At 40.2% G+C, this 25,172-nt stretch overlaps 1 protein-coding gene across 4 annotated transcripts in view; it reads right to left on the bottom strand.

Annotated features, from left to right (window-relative positions):
- Positions 1–4,119: 4,119 nt before the first annotated feature.
- tango2 (transport and golgi organization 2 homolog (Drosophila)) overlaps positions 4,120–25,172 on the bottom strand; it is a 28,345-nt gene continuing 7,292 nt past the window's right edge. For 2 of the 4 annotated variants that reach the window (XM_074637289.1, XM_074637290.1), the window contains exons 4-10: positions 22,989–23,077; positions 19,186–19,305; positions 18,776–18,893; positions 8,853–8,920; positions 8,511–8,661; positions 6,691–6,795; positions 4,120–5,049 (exon numbers count right to left, since the gene is read on the bottom strand). In XM_074637289.1, coding sequence (XP_074493390.1) covers positions 4,929–5,049; positions 6,691–6,795; positions 8,511–8,661; positions 8,853–8,920; positions 18,776–18,893; positions 19,186–19,305; positions 22,989–23,077 — 772 coding nt within the window. In that variant the 3' untranslated portion in view covers positions 4,120–4,928. Of the gene's footprint in view, positions 5,050–6,690; positions 6,796–8,510; positions 8,665–8,852; positions 8,921–18,775; positions 18,894–19,185; positions 19,306–22,988; positions 23,078–25,172 lie in introns of all 4 variants that reach the window. The other 2 variants (XM_074637287.1, XM_074637288.1) reach the window with 1 other exon arrangement.

The following is a 25,172-nucleotide window of genomic DNA, read 5'->3' as shown; positions in this document are numbered from 1 at the left end:
GTTTACATGATTGATGGATCAGCGGGCCAATCACAACGTCCCTGTACGACATCTACTCGTATCATTCAACCAATCAACATCTCAGTATTTACCAGTGCCTTATTCAATGGCTCTGGTATTTACGCACAGTTTCTCTGATGATGAGCAGCATGTAAATACCAGAAATATACAAGCAATGTAAAACGGGAACAAATGAATGATCACAGTTGACTATAGATTTTTTGGAACTGTAATTCATTTTGATGGTTTGGGGAAAACTACTCTCAAAATCATATAACCCAGATGTCCAAAGTTAATCATATTAAGATAAGATAAGATAAGATAAGATATTCCTTTATTCGTCCCGCAGTCGGGAAATTTGCAGTGTACAACAGCAAAGGGGAAAGTGCAAAAAACAAGATGCATCAGCTAACACAGTAAAAAAGAGCTAAACAAAGTGTAACAAAATATGAACCATTTGAATAGATAGATAGATAGAAAGATAGATAGATAGAAAGATAGATAGATAGATAGATAGATAGATAGATAGATAGATAGAAAGATAGATAGATAGATAGATAGATAGATAGATAGATAGATAGATAGTAACTTTATTGATCCCGAGGGAAATTCAGGTTTCCAGCATCACAGTTCCATAGTGCGAAACACGTATATAATAGAAGGAAGTATAAAAATAGAAGTAGTATATACAGTATTGACAATAAACAGACTATTAACAAAATTGCACAAATGGAAATGATATCACACAGTGAGAATTAAATGAACTTCCACCTGAAAATATCAGGTTATTGTCAGTTTTTGGTGTGTATGAGGTCTACTGGGAGCAGTGCTGGTTGTGGAGTCTGACAGCTGCAGGTAGGAAGGACCTTAGAGGTGTATCATCGGGATTGCCGGTACAAAGTTGACTGCCCTCTAGTCACTGGATGGATCACAGTCAACCTAAATATATAACAGGTTTGGATATCTGATTCTTCTTGGGATGCAGTTGCAAAACTCGCTCCTACTTTGTCATGTGCCCCATATGACAGACATTCTCACATGCTGAGATTCATAGAAGGCCTCTTGTAAGTTAGACTAAAAAGAGCTGGATGAACGTCATATATTTTCACCAGAAGCGGGCAATGAAGCTTTTCTGCTGGCCTCTTCCTCAACCGTAGACACAGACACACTGTTCAAAGACTCTTCACTTGGTGACAGCAAAAGCTGATGTATATTAGAGTCGAGGGAGCAGCTCTACCTTCCCTAATCTTTTTTATAAATGGTTGAGTCTTCGTGGAAAGTAAGGATTTTGAACGCTTGCATTTTTCACCTTAATGTGTTGATTTGTAGAGCAGATAATAGCAGTGAGGTGTTGATCAATCATTTTGTGAGCATGATCTATCATGTTATCCTTTAAAATCCTATTCTGTCTTGTCATGCTGTTATTTGATCATTTTCTTGGAAGCGCTATAGCCTACCCATAGGATAGTGTTTGGTCATCTGACCTCTGGGAGCTCTTTACAGAGAGGCCCTTTAGAGTCATCTGCTGTCTTTGATTAATTACTGACAGGGAGAAACAAAAATCACTCATTATTGAAATTGAATTGCTTCTAGGCCTTTTCGGATGAAGAGAATAATAGCAAGTATACTTAAGATTTAAGTAGCACAAAAATCCCACTCATTCTAACACCATTAAAGCTGAAGTAGGCGAGATTGAAGCACATATGATTAAAAAAAGTTAATTTAAAAAAAACGTCGCTATATCCTGACAGTAGTACATGAAACAGGTAACCTGAAAAAAATCATGTGCCTCTGTGTCCTCCGGTGCTCCTAACGGCATCTGCAAGATTTCACAGACCGGAGGAAAACAAGCAGTCAGAGCTGAGCTGAGGTCAGCTGTCCATCTGCTGTCTATCGCGAACACCAACCAAACGGTCAAACTATATGAATCAATATTATGTTACGTTAATGCCTATTTCACAGTGTCTTGTTTTCATGGTTTTCTTTTGTGCTGTCAGCACCAATGTCTATGAAGGTTAAGAGTTGATTAAGATTTTAGAGTGTCACATAAATGTATTGAATATATAGTATATATTAAAGTCTTGAGAAGCAGCCGACATGAGGATCATGTGAATCGCAATACCGTAACTTGCCAGTTGGGGTCACTGTTCACTAACAGTAATAGATCAGTGACAATGCGCAGCAGCTTAAGCTCTGTGTTGTTCAGTTCAATTCATTTCTGCTCACTAAAAACACAGGAATAGTGATGGTTTCTTAAATGATTTTATCTTTTTATATAAAGATAGTTTGTAGGGAGATTTCAAACACACTTATATCAATTATGTTGCATCTCAAATTAACATACTTAGCTCAAATTCATTGCAAGAGCAGCAATTTTTCATCTTTTCCTGAATTTTAAATGAATATTGGCCATGTATATTTCGTCTTGTTCATTAGAGTAGCATGGGTCTTTACCACAGCAGACATTTTGACTGTTGATAGGAAAAACATGTGTTACTAATAGGGCTGTCAAAGTTAACACGTTAATGCAAATTTATTTTAACGCCACTAATCATATGAAACTAGAAAATCTGAGGAATCCATTGGTACCGTCAATGTCAGGTTAAATAATGCTTCAAACTTATGCTATATTTTGTTGAGGAAAAACTGGCATGGCCATTTTCAAAGGGGTCCCTTGACCTCTGACCTCAAGATATGTGAATGAAAATGGGTTCTATGATACCCACGAGTCTCCCCTTTACAGACATGCCCACTTTATGATAATCACATGCAGTTTGGGGCAAGTCATAGTCAAGTCAGCACACTGACACACTGACAGCTGTTGTTGCCTGTTGGGCTGCAGTTTGCCATGTTATGATTTGAGCATATTTTTTTCTGCTAAATGCAGTACCTGTGAGGGTTTCTGGACAATATTTGTCATTGTTTTGTGTTGTTAATTGATTTCCAATAATACATATATTCATGCATTTGCATAAAGCAGCATATTTGCCCACTCCCATGTTAATAAGAGTATTAAATACTTGACAAATCTCCCCTTAAGGTACATTTTGAACAGATAAAAACTGAACGATTAAATATTTTAATCAATTGACAGCCCTAGTTATGGTGTCAAAATGCCATGTATGAAAAAGGCCTATTAGCTTTTTGTAGGAATAAAGTCCGCTGTACACTGCCTGGGACAGCCACATGGCTATAAGAAAGCTCCAAAAACTGACAGTAGAAAAGGACACATGAAAAAAAGGATTCAAGTCATATGAAGTGTGGGTTCTTCTGCTTTTATGGGCTCCTGAAGAGTTGATATTAACTGAGGGGGCCACTGGTTAAGTGAGTCCTCATTGAAATACCCCTCTACACACAAAGATAGTGGAAATATGCCTCTTCAAAAACTCTCATAGTCCAGTAAGTGTTGAGGGCTACTATGAATTGATAATAGATATTACATATTTGCACAAAGCCTTCTCCAGTTTGAGTTTCTAAACCACTTAACAGCTTTCTTCAGGCTAGTTGGTGTAAATATGTTTCCTGTTGAATTAGCATCCCAACACCTGTAGGAGTAACGTGTGTGGGTAAACGGATGAAACACAGGAAGAAGTAAAGAACATATCTTAAAAGGAAGAACCAGCTGTCTTTTTGATATAGATTAAAGACCTATTGTGCTTTTTCCCTTTCCTTTAGTGTGTTATAGTTTTTTGTGCATTTAAAAAGGTCTGCAAAGTTACAAAGCCTGAAGTCCACGCCAAAGAGGTCCTCTCTGCCTAAAACGCCTCGCTTGATGTCCCGCCTTTTGTTCTGTAACATGGTGATGTCACCAAGTAATATATTTGCATAATAACTGCCTAGCGGCTAGTTTGGCATGCCCTCAAACAAAGCTAGTTAGAGCGGAGTCCAAAGAGTTTTTCAGAGGGTGAAAAGAGGTGCTGCAGCACAGCCGGTATGAGAAAAACAAAGCTTTTTTTAACATTTAAACATGCAAACATGTTCTAGTAGAAACCCAAAATACAAGTATGAACCTGAAAATAAGCAGAGTAGGTCCTCTTTAAAATGCAGAAATCATCTGGCAGGTGCATGAACATGTGTGGTTACACATGTGTCAACAAACATTATATACTGAGCCAAGTATGAGTGTTTTGATAAATTGTTTTTATTGTCAAGCAGCTGTAAAATGCATTATTCTACCATGGAAGTGGTCAGAGATCCAGTGCCTGAAACTGTTTTGTATTCAACATTATTTTGTTGTAACCACCACTGAGGCCACTGTTGTGCAGGGTTGGGGCATAACTAATGCGTTACCTGTAACAGGGTTACAGTAATCCAACCTTTAAAAAGTAGTTGGTAACTCTAATCTATAACAAGTACTGTAAATTTAAATCAGATTACACATTCTCTAGAAAAATACTGGTGACCCAATGATTTCCCAAACAGAAAAGTATTCTAAATTGTAGTCTGGAAAATGTGCATAAAATGTATATTCACCCCATATCATGTATTTACGGGTAAAAACATGACACCAAAAAGAATAAATTAAGATTGCATTAAAATATCTTGTGCGCGACGGTATTGATTGCATTTCAAAGCAGGTTTGCAGCAATCTGTAAATGGTATTGATTTTTTTAAAGCAACCCAACCCTGCCGTTTTGTGAAATGTAGGTAAAATATTTTCCGTATAAATGTTCTTTGGCAATCTTTTTAAATTAGCACACATTTTCAAAATACTTTCATTATTTTTCTTTTTAACTTAAATCAAGAATGAGAAGTACATATCACTGATGTTAATGAGGCGGCTAGTGTCGACTAGCTGAAGAAATAGAAAGTGCAGACGAGTCTTTGTGTTCACGTAGCTGCTATGGTGCAGCTTGAGGGGGGGAGAGGGGGAGATGGAAGGAAAGGAGATGCAGAAAGGCACAGAGTGGGTTTCCTTTGTCATGTCTTCACTCCTGCAGTTTGAACTGGAAAGAACTGGTGCTCCAATTGCTTGCGTCGCAGTTGAGCATGGTGCGCTCTGTGAAGGTCACATTACCTTCTGCGTCAATCAGGATGATTGTATTGGTCCTAAACGGGCAGAGACACAAGCAAACAAAGACAATTTAAAATGAAATGAAAATGTTAGATAAAAAAATAATCAAAGAATACAGGCAACTAGCAGGAGTAACACTGAAGACTAAGATCATTTAAAGGGGGCATATCATGCTCATTTTCAGATTCATTCTTGTATTCTGGGTTTCTACTAGAACATGTTTACATGCTTTAATGTTCAAAACACATTGTTTTTCTCATAGTGTCAGTCTGAATATACCTGTATTCACCCTCTGTCTGAAACGCTCCGTTTTAGCGCCCGTCTCTTTAAGACCCCCCTCCCGAAAAAGCCCAGTCTGCTCTAATTGGCTTGCGAGAAAAATATGGCGCACTTTTGCAAATGTGGCGCTGCGGTCGAAAAGTCTTTTTTGCTTCGGAAGGTTCCCAACTGATTGAAATGACCCGGAAGTATCTCAGTAGGAGCCATGATGATAAGAGCCGTTGGAATCCTCTAAATAATAAGGAAAGGTGCTTCAATGCTTCCTTAATTATCTCCTTTAGGATAGGATACACTGGACCATCCTTTACCAAAGGAAAGGAGTAAATAACACCACACAATTCCTTGCGGCTGCAGCATTTAAAGCGACGCACCATTCTGCCGTTCATGAAAGCAAACGATATGCCCATCTTGCATATTATTTTCATAGAGTCATATACTAATTGGGATTCATACTGATAAATATGAGTGGACAGTGACAACCTTTTTGTTTGACTTTATTTTTAATATTTGTTTATGTTGTTGTTTTATTTATGTAACATGTAACAACAGTAAACATATAGCAAAAAAACAAATAGTCCAAAAAGGAGTAGGAAGAAGTACAGCCTACACATGGTCCTACCCCTTCTCCATAACTCAATTAAGTCAATATTTATCATATATTCCTTTTTTATTTCAATTGCAACCTTGGTAATGAAGTGATATTTTTCACCAGTTGTCCACGTTAGGTCAGATAATCCTATTACATGTTGATGTAGAGTGTTGCAGCAGCGGAAGGACCTGTGGTATCAATCTTTCACACACACCGCGGGTGAAGCAGCCTGTCACTGAAAGAGCTTTTTAAAAACGCACAGGGCGAATACGCGCCTTTTGTACACCATTTTTGGGAACATTGTAGTTTCACCACGACAGTCCCATGTCAATAACATCCGCCGCCGTCGCATCAATATTACGGAGTCTAGTGAAAGTGCAGTCGGATTCTCTTAACACCACGGTTGTCTTTTCCTAAGTCCTTCTGAATTCTCCTTCTCATCTTTCCTCATGACCATCGAGGTCAAGGAAAAGTGGTTAGGAAAAGATGATAGGACGTAATTTTTTTACTTTTAGACCGCAGCCTAGATATGTCCCCTTTAAAAGTCACATTTGAGGTATTTAACAAACACTTGTATTAAGACTGAGCAGGCGGTGGCAGGCAGTGCCTTGCTAAAGGACACATAACGGTCTCTGTGTCCACTAGTCCACCGTGGCATCGCAGTGCAGACGATCCCCTTTCCCCGCTGTGGAGGATTGATTATTAACGCTGGGGGAGTTTTGTGTTCTCTGTGATGCTGCAGGCGAGCACGGGCCTGTCAGTCAGCTCAGGTGGAGACAAACAAGGGAGAGAGATTGAAGACACTGACCTCGTGCCGTATCGAGGGCTGCGAACAAACACTGCAGACAGAGCCTGGACCATGTCCTTGCTGTAACCATTGCCCTGGCTCTCCTGAGCTGGATCAGGTGTGTTCCTGTCAAACAAACACACAGCACACCTCTTTGAGAAGCTTTAGAGAGTTAGCATATTCTCTGTCATATCCCCCATGCAGTATACTTAAGTCAGTGATCAACTGATGCAGTATATATACATAAACACCTGCACAAATGGTTCCTCAACCTGCTTTGCCCTTGTCCTTAATTTCAGTCTCAACCTTAAATGAACATGCTGGTTTGCAAACGTTCTCTTAACTCACAGCTCACTGAAATCTGTTTATGAAAATATCTCAGGCAAAAAAAATATCATCATCTCGATGCCTTTTATACATAAGCAACCGCTACTTTACAAGTTTCTCCATATGGTTCGAGAGTTGACATAGTGGCTGCTCCTAATGAATGTTTAGGCCAAGTCTAATATTTGCTTGCAGTATTTCTTTCGACAAAAGCACAACTTGATATTTGAAACTCTGTGCTTTCAGTTGCTCAATAAGGAATTCATTTCTACAACCTGGGTCTCAATTTAGCAGGATTGGCCATCGTTTCTGATCAGTTATGAAAATGAATTAATTTATCATTCTCTTGTTGTGATACGTGGCTGTTGGGACTAAAGCTTTGCAACGGGGTGCAAGTGGAAACCACAACACCAAAATCAAAATCACCACCAATCAGACAGATTTTAATGGGCCAGAGTATTTCTTGGGTGGGTGCAATAACTTCCCGTAGTCTTGGCTGGTTGCATGAAAACCTCAGGGTGACGACAAGATGAAAAAACACAACTATAAAAGTTGTATTTTTTTATGCGGTACGGTAGCTTTGTACTTACCATACAGACATGAGAGAGGTATCGATCGTCTCATCCAACTCTCAGCAAGAAAGTGAGTTCATGTATTTCCCTAAATTGTTTTACCCTTTTGGCGTAACATAGCGTCATGCAAAAGTCACTGTGTTATCAAGAGGAAACTGACAATGATTGCAACTAAAATTGTAATTCCCTCACAACGGCTCATTCAGAGTCCTGACACCAGTCTCTACAGTGTCTGGCATGTTCCAGGTAGGGCTGGGCAATATGGAGAAAAACAAACATCACAATATTTTTGGATAAGAATTGGGTCGATAGCTGGTTTTGCTGGTCCGGTGTATGAGCTTACACCTGTTTGATTTTATGCAAACCGGTTGAACTGGCATTTGTCATTATGACACATTATGACAGATGTTTCGATATTCAAAATCTAAGAAGATATCGTCTTAGAAATATGACAAAAAATATCTTTTCTTGGTTTTAAAGGCTGTATGACAGTAAACTGATGTAATTTTTCTGAACTTACCAGACTAGTTGTTCTATTATTTGCATTTATCCACTGATACAAGACTAGAGTCTCATATCACGATGTCGATTTAATACCAATATATTGCCCAGCCCTAGTTCCAGGTACTCTGTCCAGCTCTGTGCATGATGAATCAATCGTTTTACCCCACATATGGCTCCTGACCAGGTAAAATCCTGCAATGATCACCATCAATATACTATTACACATATTACTAGTGAACATAGATGTAAATAACCTCTACATATCAATGGCAATTCATCCATATTTAACCCACAGGATTGCTTTACATCCAATACAAACACCTTTAAAACAATAGAAAAGCAAAGTATTATTATACTATTATTCATAAACTAAAATAAATGAAATGTGTTGTTATGGTGTGTGACAGCTAGGGGATGTTTAAGTGGGCATTCACCACTCACAGTTCGTCATTATTGAGGACTTTAAGGAGCTCTTGCACCAGTCCATCGCAGGACAGCGACTGGTCGCTGACCACGCTGGTGAAGTGGCGTTTGCCTTGCAGCAGTTTCCTCCACGGAGTTTCCAGCAGCGAATTACTCAAGCCATAGATTCCTGCTGAGGGGAACACAGACAAATAGATACATTAGTGAGCTCTGTCGGTGACCTTGTGGCACGTCCTCTGATAATCAGACAATCTGAGAGCGATATCAACAATGAGGTGTCAGGCTAACATGAATGGAGGGCCATAGGGCGAGAGGAAAGGACGGTTTCGTTTCTACAGCAACCATAGTAAAAACACAGACCTGGTTTTAGATGGATGGGTTCAGGGCTGCCTCTGTTTCCATAGTAACACACAGTGTCTTGTTTGGCTCTACATGGGACACAGAAAGATGGAAAATTACAGACTGCATTTAGTGATGATTAAACTTGTTCATGTGTAATTACGTGCCAAGAGTCATAATGCTTTTATGCTCTTGAATAAACGCAAATATATCTACATCTACTTTATATTATGGATTTTGTATAGTGCCCGCTTTCTTCAAATATATATAATCTTTCTACTTTTTTTCTACTAGTTTTTGATTGGTATCTTATTCTATGATATTTATGGTATCTGATGGATATGAATGCATTCTGGATCTACTCATCCTCTGTTGTACTCTGACATTAACTGTATCTCATTATCTTATGGAAATGGAAATGTAATATTGCAACGTATCCTCATACAACGGTTCATATGATATCGTACGAAAAGTTATTCCTCATTTATCGTGCATTTTCCTGCTCGAGTCCAGCAACACATGACGCACGTGTCAATTTACGCTATAGTCTTTTCGAAATAAACTTCCGTCTTCACAGGAAACAACTTGGTTAGGTTTAGGCAACAAAACTACCAAGTTAGGTTTAGGAAAAGATCGTGGTTTGGGTTAAAATAAATACGGAAGTGGCGTAACTTAAGAACGGAGGTTACGTGACAAATAAATCAACGTTGACTTCTGGTTTCACACGGGGTGCGAACAGCGGTCTCGTGGGTGTTCATCTGGTGTTTTTTGACCCAACCCATCCACCTTGTCCTCCTCCAATGCGGCGTTTGTCGCTTTTTATACTTCCTGGTTCAGGATAACGTGGATTACATACAAATTGATTTCGTGGGCTATATAATGAATTAAAGTGCAGTACTTTCCATAGGTATAGCTATGAACGGTGTACGAGAACAGCCTGAATATTTATATCTAATTTTGTATGGTAGAATTATATTTGCTATTGCCTATTATTGTTCACTTTTTGTAGTGTCAGCACCTGATTATTTAAAAAGGCACACCTGATGGCAAGCAAGCACAAAACAAATTTGATGAAGCAACATGCAGAACGTGTAGTTTGCTCCTTCTTGTTTTTAATGTAATCTGTTAATAAAATATTGTCTGTCCTAGTATCCTGGAGTGCGCTGGAACTTTGATTTCTTTTGGTTTACAGCAAAGATGATGTTCAAAGAAGCACTCCTGAGGGAATCCTGTAAAATCAGTGCTCAGGGTGAAAGAGAATATGAACAGCGCACCTCCGATTTTCTTTGCAGTCCTGGAAAAATAGGAATTAAGAAGCCTGTTTCATTTGTAGAGGCAATTCAAATGGGGAAAATACCTAACACTGTAGTTAACTGCAGCATTAAAATCTATCCTTAAGGAACAACTGGGCAAAATGAATGCTTCAAAATACAAATTAGCGCTGCAAACAACTCTGACTACCACAAAACCATTTAGTTACAGTGTTAGATCTCTTTGCAGAGTCCTCAGTTAGAGGGAATTTATTCAGTCGGAAAAATCTGTCTGACATCAAGGGCATCTGTGACGGCTCTGGTACAGGAGAGTGAATAATAAATTATGACCAAATCCTTTGAACCAGCGGGGGAATGATTTTTTTTATGTCAATTTTATGACAGCCGTACCAGTGGCATCAGTCAATCTGAAATGTGGCGCAACACTGCTTCAACATCGAACTTGGAAAGTTTCCCAGTAAAGAGACGGCGAGACAGGAACAGAATATGCTGCTGGGCGTCGCAGCTCTGCCACAAACTTTATTGGACAGTTTTAAAAGCCAAATTACATGTCGGCCTTTGGTCTATACCGTTAATCACCATGAGCAGAACATGTTTGCCATAAAACCCATTAACAATGATTTCTTATCTGATGTTAAGAGCTGGCACAATAAGTCAATTAATTGATTGCCAGGAAAGTAACCGACCACTACTTTGATAAGCAATAAAGCTTTTGATTTACTTTTGATTGTTTCGGCTTTTGCTTTTCTCTGCTTTATATCACTGTACATTCAATATCTTTGGATTTTGAACTGTTGGTCAGACAAAAGAATCAATTTCAAGATTTCACATTGGACGTATTTTTCTTCTACTATTTTCTGATGTTTTAGAGCCAAAACAACTGACCGATTAATCGAGAAAATACTCTGTAGCAGTGGCGGACTCAAGCTGTCTGAAGGGCAGGGGCAAAAATAATAAAAAGGGAACCAGCTGTACACGGTGGGGCACCAGTGCGCAGAAAAATTTCTAGCAAGTAGGGTAGCGTATATGGCACTGCATCATGCTTTCTCAATTTTAAGGCAACCCTTGAGGGCACTTTATTGTGTTTTCTCCACTGGAAGGGCACCCTAAAGGGCGCTTTATTATGGTTTCTCCACTGGAAGGACCCCCTAAAAGGTGCTTCATTGTGGTTTCTCCACTGGAAGGACCCCCTAGAGGGCACTTCATTGCGGTTTCTCCATTGGAAGGACACCCTAAATGGCGCTTCATCCCGTTTTCTCCACTGGAAGGACCCCCTAAAGGGCGCTTAATTGCAGTCTCTCCACTGGAAGGACACCCTAAAGGGCGCTTTATTGTGGTTTCTCCACTGGAAGGGCACCCAAGAGGGCGCTTCATCCTATTTTTTCCACTGGAAGGGCACCCTAGAGGGCACTTCATCACGTTTTCTTCACTGGAAGGGCACCCTTATCATATTTTATCTACCATAGGGGCATCCAAAAGTGCACTTTTGCTGCGGTTTGTTCGAACATGGGGGTGATTTTAAGCCAACATTTTGAACAGATCTTTGAGAAAATTGCTTCAACGCAGATAACCATAGTATATGAAGAAATACATATGAAAAACATGATCTATTTGATTTGAATTATTACGCACAAAAAGCTTTTAGTATATTTTGTTTATTTGCTTATCAAAGTTAGACTTTACTGAGGCTTGGTACAATGAAATGCTTCTCGTTTTGCTCCACCAAATGTAATGCAGTGGGGATCAGTATCTATTAGGTTAGCCCAACTACATAGACAGAATACTGTAAGAGACGGTGTGGCGTGACGATGAATATGCTTGTATTTAGCATTTTAACATGTAGATGGTGACTGGACTGCACTAATTAAAACCGTCTCATCTCTTCTAATTAGTCAGTTTATTATAATTCATTGCATGAAAACTACCAAAGACTGAGGGGATAACATGATGATATATACTGACATGAGCAACGATAATACTGTAAGTGCCAAATCTGCTTGTCTACAAACAGTTGTCCCTGTGCAGAGGTCATCCTCTACTGTTTGCACAAGCACTCCTCTGTCTTGTGTAAATGTCCTGGGGCAGAGCGTTTACTAAAAGGCAGGACAATATGTGTCCAAGCAGCTGTGAATGACATTACACTATCTCTCTGACAACAAACCAAACACCTTAATATTGTTTCCAACTTGTACCCAAACCCAGCTGAACAGTCTGAATAAACAACTGCTCATCCTGTGTTCCTATGGTTACTATAAACACAGCAGCACTGGCCAATGTTGACTCGGGTGATAGCAGTCACCCCTCATACATGCATGTACACAGTAGCTGCTCAGTGGGAACCAGATGGCACTGTAACCTGAAGGGAAACTGTAAAGCTTTTAACCTGTTGTCAGTTCTGCTGTGGGCAAACACGATGTCTCAAATACTAGTTTGAGCTCGGCACTGAACTCAACAACACCTGAAAGGCCCGGTGGTGTTTATGTACACACTTTGCCCGTGATATGCATCAAATTGGCCGTGGTGGTAGCAGGCGGAGGATTTGCAGAGAGATAGCTCCATTTCTGCTATTTGATACTGGCTAGGATATCGAAAGTCCCATCAGGTGTGCTGTGGGTTGATTTGGGCTGAGATGAGGGAACAGCAGGAGGTCAAGACCACTGGGCAGAGAGAGAACGAGGAGGGAAGCGTGGAAAGCGGGCTTTTTTTTCAGATCTCAGTAAGAGAAGTAATCAGTATGCTGGCTGGGAGACCATCTAATGAAGAGTCCTCTATACTGAGGCTGCAGAGCCGTTTCCCCATCGCCAGCTGTGGTGTAGTTGCCTGGAGATGCCTGGATGGGCTTTCGACATTATCAGTTCAGAATGTAGATGGGCATGTTGGCGGAGGCTCCTGGGTAACGACAACATGCATTCTCGTATCCAATCACACATATGCAGAGATTAAAGGCATGTAAAAAGGGGTAAAAAAAACTTTGCTTGTTTGGCAAAGAGCCGCGCTAGGGTCATGGCACTATGGATGGCAATGTTGGTCTGTTGATCGCTTCACCACCGAGTGAAATATCTCAAAAACTACTGGATGGATTACCTTAAAATTGGTTCAGATATCCATAGTGCCTAGAGGATGAATCATAATGACTTTGGAGATTCCCCGACTTTTCCTTTAGCACCATCACAAGGAGGGATGGGTATTGTTAAGATTTTAACGGTACTACTACTCTTTCACCCTCTCCTCAGTCATACTCCCACTACAGCTTCAATCGTGGAGGGGCTTTGGGCTCGTCTTTGGCTTGGACCAGCGGTAGTAGAGGGAGGAGTGGGTTGGTTTATTGCAGCTGTAACTTAAACAAAAAAAAGTTGAGTGTCCAGAGGATGCTCTGCGTGCATTTCGGTGCATTTCTCCACCTGTATCTGATGCACTTTGGCTAGATGTTTTGACAGATTGCTCGTGTTTCAGCCCTTACAAGCAAAAGACTTGTCTGCATCAACTCGACTGAAGTGTAACCACACTTAGGACAGTTTTGTTCTCTACGCCGTTGTCACTAAGAGCAGGGTCTCCAGTCTCGGTGTCTGTCTGTGTGTGGGAGAGAGACGTACACAGACGCCAGGCTGAAAGAGAGATCTCTCCTCTGGATTGGAAAATGCATCATTGACGTGTGATGTTTTAATCTTTTTACAAATTAGAAACAGAGTTTGTGAGATCAAAGATAACATTTTATGTAGCCTAAATAAATAGGAAATCAATACTCTTAATTTTTCCAATACCAATAGCAGAAACGTTAACGTCTGAGCTTATTGCTACTACGGTCTTGAAAAAATTTGCCCCGGGGCACGTTTAGTACCGGGTTTCAGTCACAAGATTGACATTCGTGGTTTTACGTAAGTAAAACTGTAGACTGTCTGTCTTGTTATGTTGAGATGCATAGTAAAAATGATAAAGTCGATCTAATTGTTGTAAATAACACTGACCTATCCATGCGGTTTCAACATCAGCTACTGCATGTGACCTCAAGGTGACCGCTGACTTGATAAATAGAATACCATAATATTCTCATATGACTTTGGAAATTAAATCTTATCATACCTGACCTAGAAAAGTTAGCCAATAAAGGAAAGCCTGCATAGGATCAGACAGAATTTCATGGAAAGATAAATGCATGAAAATGTAGTGGCATTCAGATCTCCTCCTGATGTAAAATAGGACCCAATGCTAACAAACGTAAAGCCAAAATCAATATTATTTTGAATTTTGAGGCAATTCTTTTTGGACATCTGGATTCACTCAATGAACAATGCAGGCTATATTTGAGCTACTTGCTTGAGCATCTACTGTTAATTCTATTCAGTACAAAACCATGTTCTACTCTACTCAAAGGGACTATGATTTCCCAATAGGTACTCTTAATAGCACTTGGAAAAACAAATTCTCAAAGCTGTTCCTTTTTAAAATGTGGAGAGTTCATCCACCCCCGATACTCTGGAATATGCGTATCTGATGCTCCGCTGTTTGTCTTGTTCAGCTCAAACAAGTTTCTGCCAAGAATTGCAACACACGGTTTTAGGCCACAAGATTGAACCACTTTATAAAGTATCTTTAATAAAGCAGCCCACACTCTGCCTGACTGAAAGGGCATTAAAGGGGAACTACGCCCATTTTCGAAATTCATACATATTATTCCAATGGTATAAGACGGTCCAAAAAATATTAGTATACATGAACAACTGTCTCCCAAATCCAAAAACTAGAGTGCCAAAACTCAAACTTGTGATGTCATAGGGTATAAAGTGTGGAGCTGCTCCGTAGACAATTAATTGGGAGAGATGTTACAGATGACATTGAGAGCAACCAGGGGAATATTCTGAGTATATGGGTACATTTTCTGTTTCACAACAGAATAAAGCTCATCTGGGTATACAAAAAAAGAAAACAAACATTCTGTGGGTCTCCCATTCATCGTCTATGGAGCAGCTCCAGACTTTATACCCGATGACATCACAAGTTTGAGACTTACTTCTCTGGTTTCTGGCTTTGAGAGAGAGGAGCTCATGTTCACAAATATTGATTGAACTTTCCTAGGCCATGGAAATAACATACTGGAATTCTTAATTTAGGTGGTGTTCCCCTTTAAGTGAGGCATTTCGTTGCAGGCAAACATCAGAAGAGCTATTCATTAAAACGGATAATATCTGAGCATCGACTTTGAAGACATGAAATGGGATGATCAAAAACCAAACGTATCGAAAAGTCAGATGAAATGTTTGATATGGAGCATGGAGAGCATCAAGCAGAGTATATCAAGAGATAAAAATTGAAATATATAGGGTATTAGCTCCACAGCGGGAAGGCTCAGTACAATGTTCTTGGAAATGCACTGCTGCCACCGACCAAACATGCTATAACCAACATGGTTATAGATTATTAATCAAGGCCGTATTGGCTTAACAAGCATCACAATTAAAAAAGGAGCAATACATAAATCATGGCCAGACTGAAATATCTGAATGCCTCTGGGTTGTGTATTAAGTGTATTCCCTTCCTCCTCATTGCATCTCAATGAAGGTGACTGATCACACGCTCTCAAAAACCAAGTGAAAGCAGACAATGTTTAAATACGGTGGGCACATCACTGCCGCCCCATCATAAATCATGTTGCTGGTTACAGATGAATGAGGAATCCTCTAATTGTAATATAGTGCTGCTCTCCATCCACCAGATGTAGCTATTGATTCGGAAAGAAACTAGACGCCTTATTTCCTCTGAGCTGCCAGGCACACTACAGTGGGAAACAAATAGGCTGGTAATGATGGTGTTTATTAAAAAGATGTAGGCTTGCTTTCTGTCGCTGTGTGTCAGCTCTATCTGCAGTGAACGCAGCTCCCATCAGATGGGTATTTGAGGAGAGGAACATACACAGTTCTATCACAGCACGAGGCTCTGTTGAGTGATTTCAGCCCCTGATGACAGCCCCAGTCTGAACGGAAGACATTATCACAACACAAACACGCGGCGTCTTTCGCTTTGCTATGTGTCTCATGAGCGTGGGGTGGCACCTTATTCTTTCATTTAAGAGGAATGCCACTGGGGCAGCGCAGGCACAACTACAGCTCCCGGTCTTAACAAGGACATTTGCATATCTTGATGGCTGCAGCCTATCAAAGAAACAACAGCCAAGTCATCTAGCTGCTGTTTAGTCCTATGTGAAAAGAGGAAAAAAAGGGGGTTTCAAAGGCTGAAATAATACTGATAATCCTGGACTGAGGCTGCAAATAGCTGATATTAAATACTTGGGACCAGGGAAGACTACAAATTATCATTTAAAACTTGCAAGTTTCTTTGGAATCCAAGAAATGATTAACCTGATGGTTTGTTTACACACAACCATCTGAGAAGAAGTCATTTAACTGTTTAGAAAAGGGCAGGCACTTTCAAAAAAATGCTTGGCAGGTGACTGGATGAGCCATCGGTCAATCGAACTCATGCCGCAGCCATTGGGGAGAAGAGCGAAACCATCTTTTACATCGAGAAAAGCCTCCAGTGCCGTTCTTAGCTCTTCTTTCAAAGAAGAAATACTCTCCAGTTCTGATAGAACTGATGCTATTGCAGCATCTACGCTAACCTCTTCAGGAGCCGCCACTGCTGTTCAGAACGAACAGTCGCCTCTCTGTGTCGCTGCGCCACACACACACATAAGCCACGCCTGTAGCTGCCAGTAGCTCCTCACAGGACGCCGATTGGTCCGTGATCTAGCTGGCCGGACTCAAACGCATTACTTGAAGCCTGACAAGATGGATTTTTGTGTGATATGTGATATCCACAGACTGTATATTAGAAGTGGGTGTTGTCACCGTGATGTCACCCATTGCCTTGTGGACTGCTGTTTTGAAGCCTCAAGTTCGGCATTTGGGCCGTCGCTATCTTGTTTTTGTGCAACGACAAGTGACATGAGAGGGTGGAGCTAAGTACAACCGAACGCTGAATAAGGCGACCAGAAAGGTTATAATTTCATGAACTGAAAACACTCTGTGAAAGGGTTAAAGCTCTATGACGAAAAACGCGGACAACTCCAAGACCGGACAACGCCATGGTAGCAACCTGTCAATCACAAGGTAGCCACGCCCTAAAGCATCCCCTGCTTTATGGTCTATTTGACTCTTAATGGGACCATACTAAATGAACATCATGCTGTATTGGAGAAGACTTGAAACTAGCGGTTGAGTACTTAAACTCATGTTTAAAATGTTTACTGAGGTAATAAATCAAGTGAATAGTAATTTTCTCGTAGACTTCTATACAATCAGACTTCTTTTTGCAACCAGAGGAGTCGCCCCCTGCTGGCTGTTAGAAAGAATGCAAGTTTAAGGCACTTCTGCATTGGCTTCACTTTTCAGACCCGGAGGTTGCCCACTGGTGATATCGTGGGAATCCAGCTGCCGTGCAAGGTAAAGAAATGATTGTGTTTCACTCAATTGTCCGTTCACTAAACCCCTCCCCAAAACAGTGATTGTCCCATCAATGCTTATCAACCATAACTAGGAATGGCATGTCTGTCAAGTTATGGATTTCTTCAAATGTTGAAGAAGTGTGCATGGGGCTGTATTTTAAGAACATTTAAAGTGTTTGGAGGGTGGTCTTTTATTTGGCCTTTCAAAAACCAAAAACGCAATGTTCAATAAGTGAATCGTATCCATCATAATCGAGGTAGGCAGCAACGATTAGCCGACATCGTTTTTAAAAATGATATTATGGGCCTAATACAGCAGAAAACCAATGTATCTCTCTAACCTAAATATTTTTTAGCATTGGCTAACAAATGTGGAGCAAGGGCTGTACAAGCATAAGAAAATCCCTCGAGAGGAGATCCTCCTTGAGGCCATGTTACCAGGATACACGGATCATGACACCAAACTTCACTGTAGAAACTCTGATGTTTTTTTCTCCCCCTCCAGGGATACAGTTTGTAGGGGCGTGTGTTGGAGCTGAACCTCCAACCTCTTGCTGGCAGAATCTGAGACCCGTTTCCATGCCAATTGTCTACAGGGGCCCCCACCTTGACAACGATCATAGTGTGCACTGATCCCACTTTGATTTTTCTGCCTTTACCAGATCACCAAATTCAGTCAAGTCAGGCTGGTGAAACAGACGAGGGGAAAAAAAGAAAGAAAAAAAACCCTCATTATATTTAATGCTGTCTAGATTTTCTTTGTCTGAAACACTGAAATATGAACAGGTGTTCCTTTAGAATTTTAATGCTGGCTGTTTCCCAGCTCAGCAGCTGAGCTTTTTTTTTTTTCCAGTTCTGCCTGTTTAGCACTCCAGAGATGAAGACGCTGCCTTTGCGGTTTCATTCCAAGGTAAGGCCAGAACTCAGAGACACAGCCCATTCTCAACAAGTTTCTAAAAAAAAAGTTGGAATCCTTTAGTGTGTACGAATTTGCCAATGACACCCACACAGTGCAAAAAAGAACTTGTTTGAACATCCTCAGACAGCCCTAGGTGGCCAAATTATGTATTTTTCCTAACTCTGGAATAAATTTCAACTTGTTACCGGAAGACAAATGTGTGATTTGCAACCAAATGTCAGTGTTAAGATTCTCATGATGTTAACACATCTTTGACTCAGCTTTATCAGCTGATGGAGTATACACTCAGATGGATTTCACCACACCTTTCACTCACTTGAACTCCGCTGTGAGGAGGTTGAAGCCGTTGTACAGGTGGCCGTCTGTCGACACCTTCTTTAGGTAAGAGTAGCTGTCCAGATCCTTGTCCGTAAGGTAGTTAGACACTAGAAATCCTGCAGAGCGGCAAAGGTAAAAAAGAAATGGTTCGTAAATTATGCACTCAAAAACCAGCCTAGTTGTTAATAATAAATACATATAAAATATAGCCATATAAATAATAAAAAATACAGATATGTGAATCTTGCAGCACAAATGATTTCGCCAGACCCTTCAAAATGTAGCCAGAAATGCAATGTTGTGCTTTAGATGGTGGATGATAATTAAATATACAGTACCAACTTATTAAAGAAATTGCATGAGTAGGCTTAAAATGTATTAGAGCCGTTGACTTGATGGCTGGCTCACCTCTTCCTTGTGCGTCGGGGTTGGGGCGTCCTTCCATGTAGTTGGTGATTACAGCCAGCTTGCCTCGCTTGCTGATCCCCAGCCATGATCCTCCCTCCTTACCACATTCCAGGTCCAGGCCTGGTTAACACACAAGTAGGAGAATGTTTATTAAACAGAGCTCCGTTGTTCATCAGACTTTATATTGTAGGTAAAATATACTGTACACTGTTCAATAAACCATTAGAAGTTATAAGTAACAACTATCCCAATATGTCAAATGACCAAAAATCCTTACTTCATTGTGTGGGATTATTAACAGTGTGTTCCCACAACATTCAATACCCTTTTAGTATCCATTTAGTAAAGTCATTTCCCATGTTTCTGCAGATTTTACACAATGGTTTAAAAAGCCTATGTTCAACACAGGTTAAGTCTCCCTTCAGAGTAACACATTATTCATTCACTGGCATATTTTTCAATGCCGTTTCCTGGAAAGAACCATGTAATTTGGAACTAGGAAATCGAGACACGAGTGTTCAATTGATAGACTTCCAGTTGGCTAACAAGAGCAGTTTTAGGTAAAACACAGCAGATCAGCTGAACATGCAAATATGTGAGATTGGTCAACAGGCAAGCATAGAAGTCAACGCATGAGAAACAAAGTTTCCAATAATAAAAAACAACAAAAAAAAGACGCTCTGGCTTGTTTGAATTTCTTTAAACCAATCACAACCGTCTTGGGCGGCGCTAAGCCCAGGATGCAGCAGCGGTGCCTTTGCAAACTTTTGGTGAAACATTTGCACACAAGCACTGGCACTAATGTGGCTAAATCCCCACCAAAGAAAATGCCACATAAAACGTTAAAAGACTATGTCAAAAAGTGTGGAAACCTTTATTGGAGTTTCTTGGACGTCAAGGTGCATAGTCATTTTGAAATTGCTATGTGTTGTTGAGTGTTTCTACTTTGTTGTTTTTTCTTATGTTGTAAGATATGTGAAAATATGTGAAATGTTTCTTTTCCTTTGATTTCTGCGAAAACTATGACATGTTTCACTGTTTAATTTTTGTATTATTGTTGTCTATTTACAGTATATGTGTGAAATATATGCAAAATTCAATAAAAATATTGTTTAAATAAAAAAAGATGTACGCCGACTACATGATATGACTTTTACTGATAAAGAAGACAAATATAATTTCATTATTGATACCGTAGAGGTGAAGCCTGCCTATTACTTTAGTTCTGGAGGAGCTCACTGGAGTTGTTAAAAACCACATACAGTTGAACTGCTGTACTTGCAAAACGTTATCAAACCGATGAGCTTGTGTGAAGTGGAACGGATCGGTACGTTGGTCAAGTCAATGTCACAGGCGTATGCCAAGGAGTTAAAAACTTGCCATTTCTGGCATGTAGGTTGCTAGCTCGGAGGTTGTTGTTGTTGTTTCACATAGCGATGGGGATTTCAAAAACAGTAACGCAGATAGAGGAAGAGGAGGAAAATTCTGTGTGAAATAGGCGGCTAATGGCAGGCTTATAACGTAGTCTGTATATAAAGATGGACGACATGACAGCTCCCCAAAAGTGAAGCCAAAACATCTGGATTGCCCCCTGGTGGCTGGCTGCAGTATAGGTCATAAAGCTCTTTCGCTCCTCGAAGTTAGCAGATAGGACATCATACATTTTTCCCAAAGATGGTTTCAGACTAGCAAATTATTGACCTGTTGACAATAAATCATTACTGAACATAGACCTTAATGTCATAGGGTATCTCTTTCTCCATTTACAGCATTTGTTTTACGACGACAGGGGCCATTCTTGGCTAACTATGAATCTGCAAGCTTTGCAGCATATTGTCCTTCCTTTGAATGTGAAAGGCTGACAAAGGCAGTAAGACAACATAGTGAACTTGAACTAGCCTGCATTAAGACACACATGATGAAGTACTCCATTGACTGTCATTAAAAAAAAAATCACAAATTAGAGTAAGTACAGAAGGAGTATATCCTTTAATATGTCTTTTGATTGCACTACCCTCATGTGTAGCTTTAGCTAAATAAACTCAATCCATCAATAAATCTATCGTTTTCTTTCCACGTTCCTCGTCTTGGCATGACATGGAAAAGGTGGACTGCATGTCTCCTGCACTTCCTGGTGATCAATAAAGACAGGTCCACTTACACGGACAGTGACCGGGGGAGCCGAACGGTCTTACTCCCCGGGGAGTGGATGGAAAGCTAGCCTGATCCCACTGGGAGCTATAGCTTACTTCCCTTCTCGTCATGCTATGTCTCCTTCAGGGCCTCTGCCTCTGCACCCCCACAAGCCCCGCAGATAAGGCAGAGCCATTTATTCCTGTCACATCGCATAAAAGCAGCCATCAATTAAGGGCCCACTACTGGAGTCCTGACCCCTCTATTACAGAGGGGAGAAGGAGACTGATGAATAACGGGGCTATCTCTGCGTTTCCTCCTTCAGCAGAAAAAAGGATGATTGATTTCCTCTGCTTGGCTATAATGTGTATTGGACATCAGTCAATTAAATATAGTTTACTGCGGGTGGGGATATTCCGTGACGGAGTGGAGGAGAATTGGATTCTGAGGTGGAGGAGACAGATTTTTCCTTTATTATTGAAACCCATTTAGCCTGGAATGAAAATGTAGTCAAACACGGCTAAAAAGCCAACACATAGTCGCAGAGCCAAACGAGATCGGGCTGTCAAAGTTAACGCCATAATAACGCGTTAACGCAAATTTGTTTTAATGCCACTAATTTCTTTAACACATTGACGCAACTTGTGATTTTTAGGTTGCAGCAGGCTCAGTTTTAAAGCTAGTGAACATACTGGCATCAAACTAGAAAACCTGAGGAATCCACTGGTACCAACGCCGTACTAGCTTGTCGAGAAGGAGGCTAAATAACGCTCCAAACTCACGCAAAATTTTGGCGAGGAAAAACTGGCATTGCCATTTTCAAAGGGGTCCCTTGACCTCTGACCTCAAGATATGTGAATGAAAATGGGTTCTATGGGTACCAACGAGTCTCCCCTTTACAGACATGCCCACTTTATGATAATCACATGCAGTTTGGGGCAAGTCATAGTCAAGTCAGCACACTGACAGCTGTTGTTGCCTGTTGGGCTGCAGTTTGCCATGTTATGATTTGAGCATATTTTTTTCTGCTAAATAAAGTACATGTGAGGGTTTCTGGACAATATTTGTCATTGTTTTGTGTTGTTAATGGATGATATACTTACCATTGCATAAAGCACGCATATTTTCCCACTCCCATGTTGATGAAAGTATTAAATACTTGAAAAATCTCCCTTTAAAGTACATTTTGAACAGATAAAAAATGTGATTAATTTGCGATTTAACTATGGACAATCATGCGATTAATTGTGCTTAAATATTTTAAACGATTGACAGCCCTAGTTTTAATGTCTGACACATATTCCATTTGTCTAGATTTAACACAAATCCGTCTTCATCAATTAAATGTATTATCCGTTGTCTGACTTTGTATTGTTTTGTTTGCAACTTTGTACCGTTTTGGCCAGGTACTCTCTCCCTTGCAAAAGAGCCTTCTATCCTTTAGGGACTTATCTGGTTAAATAAATGTCAAACAGAGACAAAGCCTGCACTTCAAGAAACAACGAACTGATCTAACTTGCTTTATGGTTATTTATTATCATCTACTGTTAAAGAAGACAACAAGAAAGAAGATATTAATTCAGTGCCATCTACTTTACTATTTTTAAAACGTGTATTTGTGAGCTAGTGAAATGGTGAGTGGTGAGCTGGACTCACATGTACAGACTTACCGCTGAGGATCTCACTGTTGCTCCCCCAGAAGTCTGCAGCTTTGGACGGCCTGTTGTAGAACTCATCTCTGTTTGCAGCCAAAATTAGCCTGAGGAGAGGGAGCGAGAGGGGTTTAGTGAGTTTTACTTATTTGCTCTTGATGTGAACCAATGAGGTGGTCTCAACAGCTAACAGATAAACACACTCTGCAGCTTGCAGTTCAGTGTGCCCGCCTGTTTCATCTGAAAAAACACACAGCAACAATATTTTCTGCTGCATAGTATTTACTTATGGATGTAATGAATGAAACGCAGCGGAGGAAAATTAAACTAAGAGCGTCTGTCTCCACAGTAAATGATCTGTTGAGTGTTTGAGGGTTATTTATTTGTGCTTTAGAACGTGAAAGCTGTGAAACAATCAGAAAATAACTTTTCTTTCTCTCATTCACAGCACCGCCGCGCTGTCTTTTCTAACGTTACCACTCGCCCTCGCGATCTGTCTCTCTCTTTTCGCTCTCTTTTTCTTTTTAAATGAGTCGAGAAGCCGACAGCAGAGCCTAACTTTACTTTTAAAGTGATCAAACAAAGAAAAATATTCTCCCCTCGTCCTAAAATGGTCCTAAATTGAAACTAGAGTTCTTCCTTGTTTATGAATGAAGCGTTACACCAGATGAAGCAGCGGCGCTGTGTGTGTGTTTCACCAATCAGCGACGGGCGTCCCTGCAAACTCCACCCCAAAAGTTCTGGTACTTTCAGAAAGTACTACCCCCTGACCAGGGCCTTCTTAGGGGTAAAAAAGGCCCCTTAAAATGTCCCTGGAACTTAATTTAGACTCTGGTCCCTGCAGTTAAAAAGCAATGAGTTCCTCAAAAGGTTCTTAGTTCCTGCGGTTGACACAGGGCTTTAGCTAATGAGTTGGTTGACAGAGAGACTGTTTACAGGACTTTTCGTGTTACAGATTTGCTGTAACAACCTGAGTCTCTCTCTGCCTTCATAACGGCCTCAGATATGTCCAGGAGTCTTCGAGTATCGTAATATTACAATGTGATTGAGTAGGATGCAGAGGATACAAAAGGCCAAGGCTACAAGAAGGAGGAGGAGGAGGTCCTTTATGATGACCAAAGAGGAGAGGATCAAAACGAAAGTGACGGCTATAGGACAAGCCAGTATAAAAGTTACAACCAATCAGGAAGTAAAGAGAAACAGAACGTGTGATCAAAGTACACACGTTTCTGTGTACCAACTGTGTCAGTGTAATAAAGCAGCTTGGTGCATTTGCTTTTCATTTCCCTTTCAGAGTATTATATAATCAACATAGAGAGGGGGTGGGTAATGTGGACTAAATACATGATACTGTAACTATCAAACAGTTACATTAACACTGATCTTATGGTAATACCTAAAGTATTCACATACAAAGTTAAACTCATTGTCGTGAAAACGTTTTATTAAATACGAAGAAATGTATGATTGTCATCATACGTGGTTTGGTTTGGTATTTTGCGAGAACTTGGAGTCCTTCATACTTGGCAGCCGTATGTGAGGAGGCTCTGAGTGTGTTGACACCTTGTAGATGTCTGAAAGAGTTACAGATTGTTTTGTGTCCTCTGTTGTTGTGATTATACGTGATTGTGTATGACGTGGGACATACTGTATAACACTGAGCAAAGGTAATGTCATTTTCAGGGCTGGGCGATATGGAGAAACACAAATATTACACAGACATAATAGCACACTGACAGCTGTTGTTGCCTGTTGGGTTTGAGTTTGCCATGTTATGATTTGAGCATATTTTTTAATGCTAAATGCAATACCTGTGAGGGTTTCTGGACAATATTTGTCATTGTTTTGTGTTTTTTAATTGATTTCCAATAATAAATGTATACATATATTTGCATAAAGCAGCATATTTGCCCACTCCCATGTTAAGAGTATTAAATACTTGACAAATCTCCCTTTAAGGTACATTTTGAACAGATAAAAAATGTTGTGATTAATCGTGATTAACTATAAACAATCATGGGATTAATCACAATTGACAGCCTTAGTGTGAATATTTCACACAGTGTAAACATCATATAGCTTCAGTGGTAGTAGTAGATGAGGCTGTCAGACAGTGTAGAATAAGATTATTTTTCTAAACTGCACGTTAAGGGGTTAAAACGATTTAAAATAAGAAAAATGTATTTATCTGTGACAGATCGA

The sequence above is a fragment of the Sebastes fasciatus genome, chromosome 6 (assembly GCF_043250625.1).
Source record: "Sebastes fasciatus isolate fSebFas1 chromosome 6, fSebFas1.pri, whole genome shotgun sequence".
Taxonomy (NCBI): domain Eukaryota; kingdom Metazoa; phylum Chordata; class Actinopteri; order Perciformes; family Sebastidae; genus Sebastes; species Sebastes fasciatus.
This window is presented reverse-complemented; position numbering and strand designations above follow the sequence as displayed.